This window comes from Salmo salar, chromosome ssa29 (genome assembly GCF_905237065.1).
Source record: "Salmo salar chromosome ssa29, Ssal_v3.1, whole genome shotgun sequence".
NCBI classification, from domain to species: domain Eukaryota; kingdom Metazoa; phylum Chordata; class Actinopteri; order Salmoniformes; family Salmonidae; genus Salmo; species Salmo salar.
The window spans coordinates 26,394,248-26,411,059 of record NC_059470.1 but is presented as its reverse complement, the minus strand read 5'-3'; the positions used below and the strand labels follow the sequence as shown (position 1 = coordinate 26,411,059).

At 48.3% G+C, this 16,812-nt stretch overlaps 1 protein-coding gene across 3 annotated transcripts in view; it reads right to left on the bottom strand.

Moving 5' to 3' along the window:
- Positions 1-358: 358 nt before the first annotated feature.
- Positions 359-16,812, bottom strand: part of LOC106590443 (phospholipid-transporting ATPase IB) — a 120,415-nt gene continuing 103,961 nt past the window's right edge. For all 3 annotated transcript variants that reach the window (XM_014181490.2, XM_014181492.2, XM_045710739.1), the window contains 4 exons: positions 11,540-11,628; positions 9,499-9,603; positions 3,988-4,082; positions 359-1,994 (listed from right to left, as the gene is read on the bottom strand). In XM_014181490.2, coding sequence (XP_014036965.1) covers positions 1,900-1,994; positions 3,988-4,082; positions 9,499-9,603; positions 11,540-11,628 — 384 coding nt within the window. In that variant the 3' untranslated portion in view covers positions 359-1,899. The remainder of the gene's footprint in view (positions 1,995-3,987; positions 4,083-9,498; positions 9,604-11,539; positions 11,629-16,812) is intronic.

Below are 16,812 nucleotides of genomic sequence, written 5' to 3'. Positions count from 1 at the left end.
TGGGAGACATCCAAGAAGGTGGGTGTGGCATCCCCATGCTTCTTCACACTGATCAGGGACAGGAGTTTAACGGTGATGCTAACAGGACGTGGCTGGCTTGTACAGCATTCACAGCTTACATTCAGAATGTATATTCGTTCACATTCCACCTCTCTCTGTGAAACTGGCCGTAGGTTTACTATTCTGAGTGTTCATCTCGTTCTCCTTCAACATGCTCTTAGCCTTCAATCACCTTGGGAATTTATTTACCCTACCCTCATGTCACAATGTTTTCATTGATCAAGAAACCTAAACTGCCTACTCTATCCTGCAGAACAAAAGTTCAGATTTAGTAAGTAAAAGTCAAGAAGCATTTAAATCACTGATTGATTATATTTAATGATTACATCTGAAATGTAGTAAAGTTCCCTGACCCTTGCATTCCTTCCCTGAAGTGTCCTTAACACAGTTTACAAACACCACAACACATAGGGTTGAAACCAACTACATTCTGCAGAATATTTATTGAAATGTTAACTATGTGGACTCCAATATAGTGCTTATGAACCCTAACATATGTGAAGTATATGTAGCACCTGTTATTAGTTCACATCATGGAATATCCCTTTTGCATCCAGCCTATAGTCCAGTATGAGATAGATAGATAATATATTATCTATCTATCTATCTATCTATCCAAGGAGCAGAAACACAGATATGAAAAGAGAAAGACAGAGACACAGGTCCATTTATTCAACAACAAAAGAAGTCCATAGATGAATTGAGAACCCAACAAACTGCTACAAACTAGGCTGCTGCTGACCTGACCTCCTGGGGGCGACAGCCAGGATTCGCAGGAATCACAGGAGCGCCACTATACAACAGAAAACAGATTCAACCGAGCAGGTAGAAGAGACGTGCCGCAGATGAGAGGGGGGAAGAGATATGAGGTCGCTGAGCCAGAAAGGTAGGTGGGGGTCCTTGTAGAGTAGTGGTCAGTATGGGTGGGGGTCCTTGTAGAGTAGTGGTCAGTATGGGTGGGGGTCCTTGTAGAGTAGTGGTCAGTATGGGTGGGGGTCCTTGTAGAGTAGTGGTCAGTATGGATGGGGGTCCTTGTAGAGTCAAGTGGTCAGTATGGGTGGGGGTCCTTGTAGAGTAGTGGTCAGTATGGATGGGGGTCCTTGTAGAGTAGTGGTCAGTATGGGTGGGGGTCCTTGTAGAGTAGTGGTCAGTATGGGTGGGGGTTCCCCCTCAGTGGCATCTCTGTGATCTTTGGCAGTGGGGCTGTGGGGCTCTCTTCTCTTCAGCTCTCAGAGAGGAATTCCTCCTGGGCCAGTATATGTTCAGTATTTATTTCAAAGTGCCCCTCCTCCTCCTTCCTTCCCCCGTCTCCCATCGTCACGGTAATGACGGATGAGCTAAACCCCGGCTCAGGAGAGAGAGATGAGAGGGAGTGTAGCCACACACACACACACGAGGGCAGATACATACAGTAGCACAGACAAGTGCAGACATACACACGGACAAAGACACACTGATGTGTAAACTAAACCCAGTCCATGCTATAATTAGATACACATTACAGTCTCTGTGGTTGATTTATTATGTCTGTTTGTGTGGTTGTGCTTACTCGTGCCTGTGTGTCTGCTCTATGGGTGTGTGTGTGTGTATGTGAGTAAGCAAGAGCGGAGACCAGTTTGGACAGTACAGACGGGTCTGGTCCCTTCCCTTTAGTCAGTGTTTCATGCCGAGCAACGGCCTCCAGGGGTCAAGGTCCCAGGTCAAAGTCAGTATAAGTTCCAATAAGGCCACAGCAGGGCCCTCAGCATCAGTCTGTCTCCGCTGTTGCCTGGGAAACCATTGCCAAGAGCCCCGTAGCCAGGTGGGCCGGGGGCGGGACGGTGGGGGTGAGGGGGTGAGCTAGACACTGGGCCGTTGGCGGGTGGTGTCGTAGGATCGACACACCTGGGACTGAGACACCACCCCATGTTCCTCCTGGGAGAAGGCATAGCCATCTAGAGAGATGGAGATGAGAGATGGCGAGAAAAGGAGAGAGAGCGAGAGAGATATGGAGAGAGAGAGCGAGAGAGATATGGAGAGAGAGAGAGAGAGAGAGCGATATGGAGAGAGATACAGTAAGTACACACCTGTATTGTCACCTACCTAGACAGTATATTATATGACCTAGACAGTAAATTATATTTCCTAGAAAGTATATTACAGTGAGAGAAAAAAGTATTTGATCCCCTGCTGATTTTGTACGTTTGCCCACTGACAAAGAAATGATCAGTCTATAATTTTAATGGTAGGTTTATTTGAACAGTGAGAGACAGAATAACAACAAAAAAATCCTGAAAAACACATGTCAAAAATGTTATAAAATGATTTGCATTATAATGAGGGAAATAAGTATTTGACCCATCTGCAAAACATGACTTAGTACTTGGTGGCAAAACCCTTGTTGGCAATCACAGAGGTCAGACGTTTCTTGTAGTTGGCCACCAGGTTTGCAGGAGAGGGATTTGTCCCACTCCTCTTTGCAGATCTTCTCCAAGTCATTAAGGTTTCGAGGCTGACGTTTGGCAACTCGAACCTTCAGCTCCCTCCACAGATTTTCTATGGGATTAAGGTCTGGAGACTGGCTAGGCCACTCCAGGACCTTAATGTGCTCCTTCTTGAGCCACTCCTTTGTTGCCTTGGCCGTGTGTTTTCGGTCATTGTCATGCTGGAATACCCATCCACGACCCATTTTCAATGCCCTGGCTGAGGGAAGGAGGTTCTCACCCAAGATTTGACGGTACATGGCCCCGTCCATCGTCCCTTTGATGCGGTGAAGTTGTCCTGTCCCCTGAGCAGAAAAACACCCCCAAAGCATAATGTTTCCACCTCCATGTTTGACGGTGGGGATGGTATTCTTGGGGTCATAGGCAGCATTCCTCCTCCTCCAAACACGGCGAGTTGAGTTGATGCCAAAGAGCTCCATTTTGTTCTCATCTGACCACAACACTTTCACCCAGTTGTCCTCTGAATCATTCAGATGTTCATTGGCAAACTTCAGACGGGAATGTATATGTGCTTTCTTGAGCAGGGGGACCTTGTGGGCACTGCAGGACTTCAGTCCTTCACAGCGTAGTGTGTTACCAATTGTTTTCTTGGTGACTATGGTCCCAGCTGCCTTGAGATCATTGACAAGATCCTCCAGTGTAGTTCTGGGCTGATTCCTCACCGTTCTCATGATCATTGCAACGCCACGAGGTGAGATCTTGCATGGAGCCCCAGGCCGAGGGAGATTGACAGTTATTTTGTGTTTCTTCCATTTGCGAATAATCGCACCAAATGTTGTCACCTTCTCACCAAACTGCTTGGCGATGGTCTTGTAGCTCATTCCAGCCTTTGTAGGTCTACAGTCTTGTCCCTGACATCCTTGGAGAGCTCTTTGGTCTTGGCCATGGTGGAGAGTTTGGAATCTGATTGATTGATTGCTTCTGTGGACAGGTGTCTTTTATACAGGTAACAAACTGAGATTAGGAGCACTCCCTTTAAGAGTGTGCTCCTAATCTCAGCTCGTTACCTGTATAAAAGACACCTGGGAGCCAGAAATCTTTCTGATTGAGAGGGGGTCAAATACTTATTTCCCTCATTAAAATGCAAATCAATTTCTAACATTTTTGACATGCGTTTTTCAGGATTTTTTTGTTGTTATTCTGTCTCTCACTGTTCAAATAAACCTACCATTAAAATTATAGACTGATCATTTCTTTGTCAGTGGGCAAACGTACAAAATCAGCAGGGGATCAAATACTTTTTCCCCCTCACTGTATATTACCTAGACAGTATATTATATGTCCTAGAAAGTATATTATATGTTCTAGAAAGTATATTATATTACCTAGACAGTATATTACCTAGACAGTATATTATATTACCTACAAAAAGTATATTAACTGTATACAGGGAATGAATACAAGTAGCCGAGGCCAGGACAGCGACAAGGACAGGGATACTCACGGGACACGTTGCTCTGCTGCACAGAGTTTTTGCACCCCACATTGGAGGGTGTTTTCCTAAAGACCCGGGTCAACAGGTGGGCACGCTCGTTCAGACTGGAGGGGAGGAGACAGACAGGTCAGTCCACCAATCACAGAACACACAAACACTCAGTGACAGATCACAGCACCAATCACCCGGGAGACTCTCTGTTACTGACAGGTTAACACGACCAACAGGATAGGTGGAAGTTCTACTCAGGAGACTAGTTGTGACCTAATACTTTCAGAAGCCTTCATTTCCTGAATGTCACTGACTTGTTACACTAGACGTACAGTGTGAGATGCTCATATTCATTCAATGAAACCTGGTCATAAGCAGCTCAGGTCCGCTCTGGTTCCATGTTCAACATAACGCTCACATCCCAGAACACTCGATAACGTGGGACGCGCTCTGCTCGTGCTGGCCAAAAGTTACTTGTCCAGTGTAGCAGGAAAAAAAACTACTGTGTTCCTGATTACCCCAGTGTAGCTCCTATGTCAGCCTGTTTGATTACCCCAGTGTAGCTCCTATGTCAGCCTGTTTGATTACCCCAGTGTAGCTCCTATGTCAGCCTGTTTGATTACCCCAGTGTAGCTCCTATGTCAGCCTGTTTGATTACCCCAGTGTAGCTCCTATGTCAGCCTGTTTGATTACCCCAGTGTAGCTCCTATGTCAGCCTGTTTGACTACCCCAGTGTAGCTCCTATGTCAGCCTGTTTGACTACCCCAGTGTAGCTCCTATGTCAGCCTGTTTGACTACCCCAGTGTAGCTCCTATGTCAGCCTGTTTGACTACCCCAGTGTAGCTCCTATGTCAGCCTGTTTGACTACCCCAGTGTAGCTCCTATGTCAGCCTGTTTGACTACCCCAGTGTAGCTCCTATGTCAGCCTGTTTGATTACCCCAGTGTAGCTCCTATGTCAGCCTGTTTGATTACCCCAGTGTAGCTCCTATGTCAGCCTGTTTGACTACCCCAGTGTAGCTCCTATGTCAGCCTGTTTGATTACCCCAGTGTAGCTCCTATGTCAGCCTGTTTGACTACCCCAGTGTAGCTCCTATGTCAGCCTGTTTGATTACCCCAGTGTAGCTCCTATGTCAGCCTGTTTGATTACCCCAGTGTAGCTCCTATGTCAGCCTGTTTGATTACCCCAGTGTAGCTCCTATGTCAGCCTGTTTGATTACCCCAGTGTAGCTCCTATGTCAGCCTGTTTGACTACCCCAGTGTAGCTCCTATGTCAGCCTGTTTGACTACCCCAGTGTAGCTCCTATGTCAGCCTGTTTGACTACCCCAGTGTAGCTCCTATGTCAGCCTGTTTGACTACCCCAGTGTAGCTCCTATGTCAGCCTGTTTGATTACCCCAGTGTAGCTCCTATGTCAGCCTGTTTGATTACCCCAGTGTAGCTCCTATGTCAGCCTGTTTGACTACCCCAGTGTAGCTCCTATGTCAGCCTGTTTGATTACCCCAGTGTAGCTCCTATGTCAGCCTGTTTGACTACCCCAGTGTAGCTCCTATGTCAGCCTGTTTGATTACCGCAGTGTAGCTCCTATGTCAGCCTGTTTGATTACCCCAGTGTAGCTCCTATGTCAGCCTGTTTGACTACCCCAGTGTAGCTCCTATGTCAGCCTGTTTGACTACCCCAGTGTAGCTCCTATGTCAGCCTGTTTGACTACCCCAGTGTAGCTCCTATGTCAGCCTGTTTGACTACCCCAGTGTAGCTCCTATGTCAGCCTGTTTGACTACCCCAGTGTAGCTCCTATGTCAGCCTGTTTGACTACCCCAGTGTAGCTCCTATGTCAGCCTGTTTGACTACCCCAGTGTAGCTCCTATGTCAGCCTGTTTGACTACCCCAGTGTAGCTCCTATGTCAGCCTGTTTGACTACCCCAGTGTAGCTCCTATGTCAGCCTGTTTGACTACCCCATTGTAGCTCCTATGTCAGCCTGTTTGATTACCCCAGTGTAGCTCCTATGTCAGCCTGTTTGATTACCCCAGTGTAGCTCCTATGTCAGCCTGTTTGATTACCCCAGTGTAGCTCCTATGTCAGCCTGTTTGACTACCCCAGTGTAGCTCCTATGTCAGCCTGTTTGATTACCCCAGTGTAGCTCCTATGTCAGCCTGTTTGATTACCCCAGTGTAGCTCCTATGTCAGCCTGTTTGATTACCCCAGTGTAGCTCCTATGTCAGCCTGTTTGATTACCCCAGTGTAGCTCCTATGTCAGCCTGTTTGATTACCCCAGTGTAGCTCCTATGTCAGCCTGTTTGATTACCCCAGTGTAGCTCCTATGTCAGCCTGTTTGATTACCGAGTGTAGCTCCTATGTCAGCCTGTTTGATTACCCCAGTGTAGCTCCTATGTTAGCCTGTTTGATTACCCCAGTGTAGCTCCTATGTCAGCCTGTTTGACTACCCCAGTGTAGCTCCTATGTCAGCATGTTTGTGCTATCATGCCAACTCTTTGTCTGTCACTAATTGTCATGCCAATGACAGCAAGGGAGTTGGCACTGGCAAGAGCACAAACAAATCTGGGACCAGGCTATCATTTCCTCGTCTCCTTTCCTTTATGGACACATATAGGTGAAAAGACTAAATCTGTTTCCACCATATTGCTAAGACCTTTCAGACCTTCAGATCTGTGGTCTTGAAGGAAAGAGAGAAGTGAGAATAGATTATCTAGTTCTATTAGGGTTGAAGAAGTCAGTCTGGCATCCACCCCTGCCTAGACCTGACCCCAAGTTAAGTATACTTTTTGATGTGACGACCAGAGTCATAGCTGATAGGGTAGAGTCTAGGCCAGGGGCGGGCAAACTTTTTGGCTCGAGGGCCATATTAGGATTTTGACATTCAACAGAGGGACGCATTTTTTGGGGGACCAATTGTTTGTTAAAATCAATTTGCATGGGCCTCCCGAGTGGCGCAGCGATCTAAGGCGTCACTACAGACCCGGGTTCGATCCCAGGCTGTGTCACAGCTGGCCGTGACTGGGAGACCCATGAGGCGGCGCACAATTGGCCCAGCGTTGTCTGGGTTAGGAGAGGGTTTGGCAGGTCGAAATTTCCTTGTCCCATCGCACTCTAGCGACTCCTGCGGCGGGCCGGGCGCATGCACACTGACACGGTTGCCAGGTGCACGGTGTTTCCTCCGACACATTGGTGCAGCTGGCTTCTGGGTTAAGCGGGCGTTGTGTGAAGAAGCAGTGCGGCTCGGTTGGGTTGTGTTTCGGGGGACGCACGGCTCTCGACCTTCACCTCTCCCCAGTCCGTACGGGAGATGCAGAAATGGGACAAGACTGTAACTACCAATTGGATACCACGAAATTGGGGAGAAAAAGGGGATGAGGGGGGCCATACTTTGCCCCCCCCCCCCGGTCTAGGCATATGTCTTAGCTGGTACTGAAGAGCAGATTGACATTCAGTTAATCCAATCAAATCTCATTATGTGACTGACACTATTTTTCCAGACAACACACCATCGCTCCTCTACCCCAATGACCAAAATAACCAGCCCCATTCCTGCCCTCGTTAACACACACACGCATGCATTCTCACTCACATGCAAACTCACACACACACAATCCCCCAGCCTTCCTCTCTCTCAATCCTCCTCATTCCCATCTTCTTCCTCCTCATCACTAATGGCAACGCTAAACATTCTGATAACAGTCTGTATCCAAATGGAACAGATTGTTTCCTCCTAATAGAATGCTTTTACAGGATGCTTCCAGATTGTCTAATTCCGCTGTGGAACACGGTAGGTTACTTCTCTAGATCAGTCAGCCAATAAGGCCTTATATCATCACATGAGATGGGTTTCCCTAGCACTGGGCACGGGCCCTGATTTGATCCACAGAGTGTGTGGACCGGGGCCAGCCTCCCCAAGGTCACACTTCTGAGCAAGCAGCTGGGACCCGCTCCTTATGGTACCACAGGGAACCTCGAACTGGCGTGTTTGGCAAAGCCTGAAATAAGGTTTTGCAACCGTATCATTCGCCAAAGAAAATGAGGTCTGCTAAATGAATAATAAGGTGAATGATTGAAGAATGAATGGATAGACGAACACATGAATAAATAAACATAGAAATAGCACATATTTAAACTATGACAATCCTGCTGCATGTCGGCCCCTGTACTGTCACTGTCTGGAAGGGCATTGAGACTTCAAACAGTCCAAGGATGCGCCACATCTAAATACTTCCCCAGAGAAACTTTGGTCCTCTACCTTTCCCACCCCCACCCTCGTCCCAACCCTCTCCCGTTAGGAAATACAAATACAGATGTGTGCGTTTCTCCTCCGTTCCTCTCTGAAACTCCTCCGCAGTGTTATCCATGGTCGTTGCTGGGGCCCCTCCTGGTTCCTACCCATGTTTGGGAGCAGGTTTAGCCCAGGACAAGGCCCTCACCTCAGGGCTAGGGAAGGCTGTGTGCGTCCCCTGTCCAAAAACAATGCCCTGCCTCCCTTCCCCTCCCCTCCCTGAGCACCTCCTCGCGCCAGCTCTGTCCAAGCCAGTTCTCTGCTCTGGACTGGATTGTTAGCCTAGCCGTCTCACTGGATGATTGAGGACTATTGTTCCTGCCCAAAGCCCACCAAAGAGCCCCATCCCCAGCCAATATCCCACATAACAGCCCCTCAAATGGCCCAACCTCAGTCTTCACTCTCCCACTCCATTTCTCAACCTAATACCTCCAATGTTCTAAACCCCATCTAACGTTTTCCACCCCGAGCTGTTCTACTCTTATGACAGATATGACTAGAAACACACAATACAAACTAACACAAACGGCTCTCTCTAAAACACAACCACAGAAGCTACAGTACACCCAGTCGTCCACACACCCAGTCCTTACAGCAGTGGAAACCTGTCCACTTCCTGACTCGAGAGAATCAAATGGAGGGATACAAAAAAAGATGGAGAAAGAAAAGAAAAACATAACATGAGTATTGAGGTGGGTGAGTGAGAGAGATGAGGGGAAGAAAGGGATCACTCCACACACAGGTCAGAGGTCACACAGTGAGACAGGTCAAACCAAGCCAAGGTGATATCTCTGTGTGTGTGTGTGTGTGTGTGTGTGTGTGTGTGTGTGGGCGTCTGTGCCCTGAGCTGTGGGACTAGGGGACCTCAGCTTTGGCCTTGTGGATGGGTCAACCAGGTTACCAAGAGTTTACCAAGAGTTTACCAAGAGTTTACCAAGAGTTTACCAAGAGTTTACCAAGAGTTTACCAAGAGTTTACCAAGAGGTTAGAGGGCCATGGTTACAGCACTGTTCTTCTCTCATACAAAACAGTCATATAAACACTAGGACATAAATCATAATAAACACACACATTAATCTTACAGACTCGTAACAAAATCTTTGAAGGGTGTTTCCCCTCAGTCCAAGGAATTATCATGATCTCTGATACAGCCTGAAAATGATATTAACTATGTCACAGTAAATTCTGTAGAGCTGTGTCTGTGTCCTCCCAACTGTGATCCCATGATGCAGTGTGTGTGTGTGACCTGCGTCCACTGGCGTCTCGGAGCACAGCGGCCCCCGGGTCAACAGCCCTGGCCTCCAGCTCCTGGACCTCTTCCAGAAGAGACTTCTGCACAGTGCGACGACCCCTACAACACATTCACAGGGTTATGTTGCTTATTAGTCCCACAAGGATTTCACTGTTTCTTTGGTGATATCTGCGAGCAAAAAGGCTTGATTTTGCTGCAGCAATTCTGATTTAACCATTTTATGCAGTAAAAGTGATGGTGATTGGTTAAAATTGTCCTCTTTTTGTAGTGTGATGATCAGACAGTTTTAAGTGACTAATAATTAGACGATTGGTCAGTTTCGCTAGTCCTTGAGGGGAATGGTTGATTCTGCTCAAATAATCTGTGTTCACTAAATCGCAAAATCCTGGAGGGACTGTGTTTTCCACATACATGTAGGAGTATTTATTGAAATGTGACTTTTTTAATGTTTATATAATATGCATGTGTGTGTTTTAGAATGTCTGTGTATTGCTTTGGTATTGCTATCAGTGCATTCAGACACCTTGACTTTTCCCACATTTTGTTACGTTACAGCCTTATTCTAAAATTGATTAAAACTATTATTTTCATCAATCTACACACAATAACCTATTATGTTTGCAAATGTATAAAAATATCATATTTACATAAGTATTCAAATCCTTTACTCAGTACTTTGTTGAAGCACCTTTGGCAGCGATTACAGCCTCGAGTCTTCTTGGGTGTGACGCTACAAGCTTTGCACACCTGTATTTGGGGAGTTTCTCTCATTCTTCTCTGCAGATCGTCTCAAGCTCTGTCAGGTTGGATAGGGAGCGTCGCTGCACAGCTATTTTCAGGTATCTTCAGAGATGTTAGATTGGGTTCAAGTCCTGGCTCCGGCTGGGCCACTCAGGGACATTCAGAGACTTGTCCCAAAGCCACCGCGTTTTCTTGGCTGTGAGCTTAGGGTCGTTCTCCTGTTAGAAGGTGAACCTTCGCCCCAGTCTGAGGTCCTGAGTGCTCTGGAGCAGGTTTTCATCAAGTCCCTGCCACTGAAAAACATCCCCACAGCATGATGCTGCCACCACCATGTTTCACCGTAGGGATGGTGCCAGGTTTCCACCAGATGTGACTCTTGGTATTCAGGCCAAAGAGTTCAATCTTGGTTTCATCAGACCAGTGTAGCTTGTTTCTCATGGTCTGAGAGTCCTTTAGGTGCCTTTTGGCAAACTCCAAGCGGGCTGTCATGTGCCTTTTACTGAGGAGTGGCTTCCGTCTGGACACTCTACCATAAAGGCCTGATTGGTTGAATGCCGCAGAGATGGTTGTCCTTCTGGAAGTTTCTCCCATCTCCACAGAGGAACTCTGGAGCTCTGTCAGAGTGACCATAGGGTTCTTGGTCATCTCCCTGACCAAGGCCCTTCTCCCCTGATTGCTCAGTTTGGCCAGGTGGCCAGCTCTAGGAATAGTCTTGGTGGTTCAAAACTTCTTCCATTTAAGAATGAGGGAGGCCACTGTGTTCTTGGGGACCTTCAATGCTGCAGAAATATTTTGGTACCCTTCCCCAGATCTGTGCCTCGATACAATCCTGTCTCGGAGCTCTACGGACAATTCCTTCGACCTCATGGCTTGGTTTTTGCTCTGATGTGCACTGTCAACTGTGTGACCTTATATAGACAGGTGTGTGCCTTTCCAAATCATGTCCAATCAATTGAATTTACCACAGGTGTGTCCAATCAAGTTGTAGAAACATCTCAAGGATGATCAACGGAAACAGGATGCACCTGAGCTCAATTTCAAGTCTCATAGCAAAGGGTCTGAATACTTATGCAAATAAGGTATTTCTGTTGTTTTTTTTAATAAATGTGCAGAAATGTCTAAAAACGTGTTTTCACTTTGTTCTTATGGGGTATTGTGTGTCGATTGATGAGGAATTAGATTTATTTCATCCATTTTAGAATAAGGCTGTAATGTAACAAAATGTGTTTACCTGTTCATACGCATGTATGTATTGATTTTGATTGTACATATGCAGTGTAAGTGTGTTACTCACGCGTTCCAGGCAAAGTCTTTGAGTAGACAGGCTGCTGGCACCAGGACCAGCCCCAGCCAGAAGTGCCAGCAGCGCATCACCCTGTCAGCCTGCAACACACACACACACACACAACGTCAACATCACACACACACACACCACGTCAACATCACACACACAACGTCAACATCACACACAACGTCAACATCACACACACACACACCACGTCAACATCACACACACACACACACACCACACACACAACGTCAACATCACACACACAACGTCAACATACACACACACACAATCGCACACACAAAGTCAACATCTCACACACACACACGCAACGTCACCACACACACACAACGTCAACACAACACACACACAACGTCAACACAACACACACACACACGTCAACACACACGTCAACACACACAACATCAACATAACACAAACACAATGTCAACATAACACACACACAATGTCAACATAACACACACACAATGTCAACATAACACACCACATCAACATAACACACCCACACACATCAACATAACACACCCACAATCAACATAACACACACACACACAACATTCCAGCAACAAGTTAGACAGATACTCTTCATTGAGTAACTACAGGGGTCTCCTCCCTCTGTCATCCAGCTGCAGTCACTCGCGTTGACCTCTGACCTCTAACCCTGACTCTAGGGGTTAATCATCCACTCAACTTCTGTCTCTCTACCTCTCAATCAGCTGCATCTTCCTTTCTATCTCTCCACTCAGATTCTCTCCATCTGTATGTATTTTTCTTTATTCATCTCTGCCTGTTGTCCACCTTTAGGCTCCCCCACTCTCCCCTCTCTCTTTGTCTTTCTACAAGGTATCCATTTCTGCCACCATATGCTGAATACCAGTAAGAGTTAGCTGAATATGCCCTGGCAACGAAGCCCATCTCTCTACTATACTACATGAATACAACTGGACACTGTGCTGTAGTCCATGTTGTACTGACTAACTAGCTACATCCTTAGTCGCTGTTATGAGGCTGTAGTTCAGAGATGGTCAGAGATAGAGACAGACACAGCTGACAGTCCCAGGAATATTCTCCGGACTGAATCGGAAACCCATTATGAAACATTCCCTGTGATAGCTGGAAACACCCAGAGACGCTCAAACTACACACACACACGCACACACACACACAATTCCCTGTCTGACTCACACCCACAGACAACCGGACAGACTGTCAGTCTCCGAGTAACACCTCCACATATACGTACATACACACAAACACACATTATCTGTCTGTCAAAACCCCAAGACACACACAGACACGGTCTCCGACAAACACCAAGACACACACAGACACGGTCTCCGACAAACACCAACACACACACAGACACGGTCTCCGACAAACACCAAGACACACACAGACACGGTCTCCGACAAACACCAAGACACACACAGACACGGTCTCCGACAAACACCAACACACACACAGACACGGTCTCCGACAAACACCAACACACACAGACACGGTCTCCGACAAACACCAACACACACAGACACGGTCTCCGACAAACACCAACACACACAGACACGGTCTCCGACAAACACCAACACACACAGACACGGTCTCCGACAAACACCAAGACACACACAGACACGGTCTCCGACAAACACCAAGACACACACAGACACGGTCTCCGACAAACACCAAGACACACACAGACACGGTCTCCGACAAACACCAAGACACACACAGACACGGTCTCCGACAAACACCAACACACACACAGACACGGTCTCCGACAAACACCAAGACACACACAGACACGGTCTCCGACAAACACCAAGACACACACAGACACGGTCTCCGACAAACACCAAGACACACACAGACACGGTCTCCGACAAACACCAACACACACAGACACGGTCTCCGACAAACACCAAGACACACACAGACACGGTCTCCGACAAACACCAAGACACACACAGACACGGTCTCCGACAAACACCAAGACACACACAGACACGGTCTCCGACAAACACCAACACACACACAGACACGGTCTCCGACAAACACCAACACACACACAGACACGGTCTCCGACAAACACCAAGACACACACAGACACGGTCTCCGACAAACACCAAGACACACACAGACACGGTCTCCGACAAACACCAACACACACACAGACACGGTCTCCGACAAACACCAACACACACAGACACGGTCTCCGACAAACACCAAGACACACACAGACACGGTCTCCGACAAACACCAAGACACACACAGACACGGTCTCCGACAAACACCAACACACACAGACACGGTCTCCGACAAACACCAACACACACAGACACGGTCTCCGACAAACACCAAGACACACACAGACACGGTCTCCGACAAACACCAACACACACACAGACACGGTCTCCGACAAACACCAAGACACACACAGACACGGTCTCCGACAAACACCAACACACACACAGACACGGTCTCCGACAAACACCAACACACACAGACACGGTCTCCGACAAACACCAAGACACACACAGACACGGTCTCCGACAAACACCAACACACACAGACACGGTCTCCGACAAACACCAAGACACACACAGACACGGTCTCCGACAAACACCAAGACACACACAGACACGGTCTCCGACAAACACCAACACACACAGACACGGTCTCCGACAAACACCAACACACACAGACACGGTCTCCGACAAACACCAACACACACACAGACACGGTCTCCGACAAACACCAAGACACACACAGACACGGTCTCCGACAAACACCAACACACACAGACACGGTCTCCGACAAACACCAACACACACAGACACGGTCTCCGACAAACACCAACACACACAGACACGGTCTCCAACAAACACCAACACACACACAGACACGGTCTCCGACAAACACCAAGACACACACACACGGTCTGCGACAAACACCAAGACACACACAGACACGGTCTCCGACAAACACCAACACACACAGACACGGTCTCCGACAAACACCAAGACACACAGACACGGTCTCCGACAAACACCAACACACACAGACACGGTCTCCGACAAACACCAACACACACACAGACACGGTCTCCGACAAACACCAAGACACACACAGACACGGTCTCCGACAAACACCAAGACACACACAGACACGGTCTCCGACAAACACCAACACACACACAGACACGGTCTCCGACAAACACCAACACACACAGACACGGTCTCCGACAAACACCAAGACACACACAGACACGGTCTCCGACAAACACCAAGACACACACAGACACGGTCTCCGACAAACACCAACACACACAGACACGGTCTCCGACAAACACCAACACACACAGACACGGTCTCCGACAAACACCAAGACACACACAGACACGGTCTCCGACAAACACCAACACACACAGACACGGTCTCCGACAAACACCAACACACACAGACACGGTCTCCGACAAACACCAACACACACAGACACGGTCTCCGACAAACACCAAGACACACACAGACACGGTCTCCGACAAACACCAAGACACACACAGACACGGTCTCCGACAAACACCAAGACACACACAGACACGGTCTCCGACAAACACCAACACACACACAGACACGGTCTCCGACAAACACCAAGACACACACAGACACGGTCTCCGACAAACACCAAGACACACACAGACACGGTCTCCGACAAACACCAAGACACACACAGACACGGTCTCCGACAAACACCAAGACACACACAGACACGGTCTCCGACAAACACCAAGACACACACAGACACGGTCTCCGACAAACACCAAGACACACACAGACACGGTCTCCGACAAACACCAAGACACACACAGACACGGTCTCCGACAAACACCAACACACACAGACACGGTCTCCGACAAACACCAACACACACAGACACGGTCTCCGACAAACACCAAGACACACACAGACACGGTCTCCGACAAACACCAAGACACACACAGACACGGTCTCCGACAAACAACAAGACACACACAGACACGGTCTCCGACAAACACCAAGACACACACAGACACGGTCTCCGACAAACACCAAGACACACACAGACACGGTCTCCGACAAACACCAACACACACAGACACGGTCTCCGACAAACACCAACACACACAGACACGGTCTCCGACAAACACCAACACACACAGACACGGTCTCCGACAAACACCAACACACACAGACACGGTCTCCGACAAACACCAAGACACACACAGACACGGTCTCCGACAAACACCAACACACACAGACACGGTCTCCGACAAACACCAAGACACACACAGACACGGTCTCCGACAAACACCAAGACACACACAGACACGGTCTCCGACAAACACCAACACACACAGACACGGTCTCCGACAAACACCAAGACACACACAGACACGGTCTCCGACAAACACCAACACACACAGACACGGTCTCCGACAAACACCAACACACACACAGACACGGTCTCCGACAAACACCAAGACACACACAGACACGGTCTCCGACAAACACCAACACACACACAGACACGGTCTCCGACAAACACCAAGACACACACAGACACGGTCTCCGACAAACACCAAACACACACAGACACGGTCTCCGACAAACACCAACACACACACAGACACGGTCTCCGACAAACACCAAGACACACACAGACACGGTCTCCGACAAACACCAAGACACACACAGACACGGTCTCCGACAAACACCAACACACACAGACACGGTCTCCGACAAACACCAAGACACACACAGACACGGTCTCCGACAAACACCAACACACACACAGACACGGTCTCCGACAAACACCAAGACACACACAGACACGGTCTCCGACAAACACCAACACACACAGACACGGTCTCCGACAAACACCAACACACACACGACACGGTCTCCGACAAACACCAACACACACACAGACACGGTCTCCGACAAACACCAACACACACACGACACGTCTCCGACAAACACCAAGCACACACAGACACGGTCTCCGACAAACACCAAGACACACACAGACACGGTCTCCGACAAACACCAAGACACACACAGACACGGTCTCCGACAAACACCAAGACACACACAGACACGGTCTCCGACAAACACCAACACACACACAGACACGGTCTCCGACAAACACCAAGACACACACAGACACGGTCTCCGACAAACACCAACACACACACAGACACGGTCTCCGACAAACACCAACACACA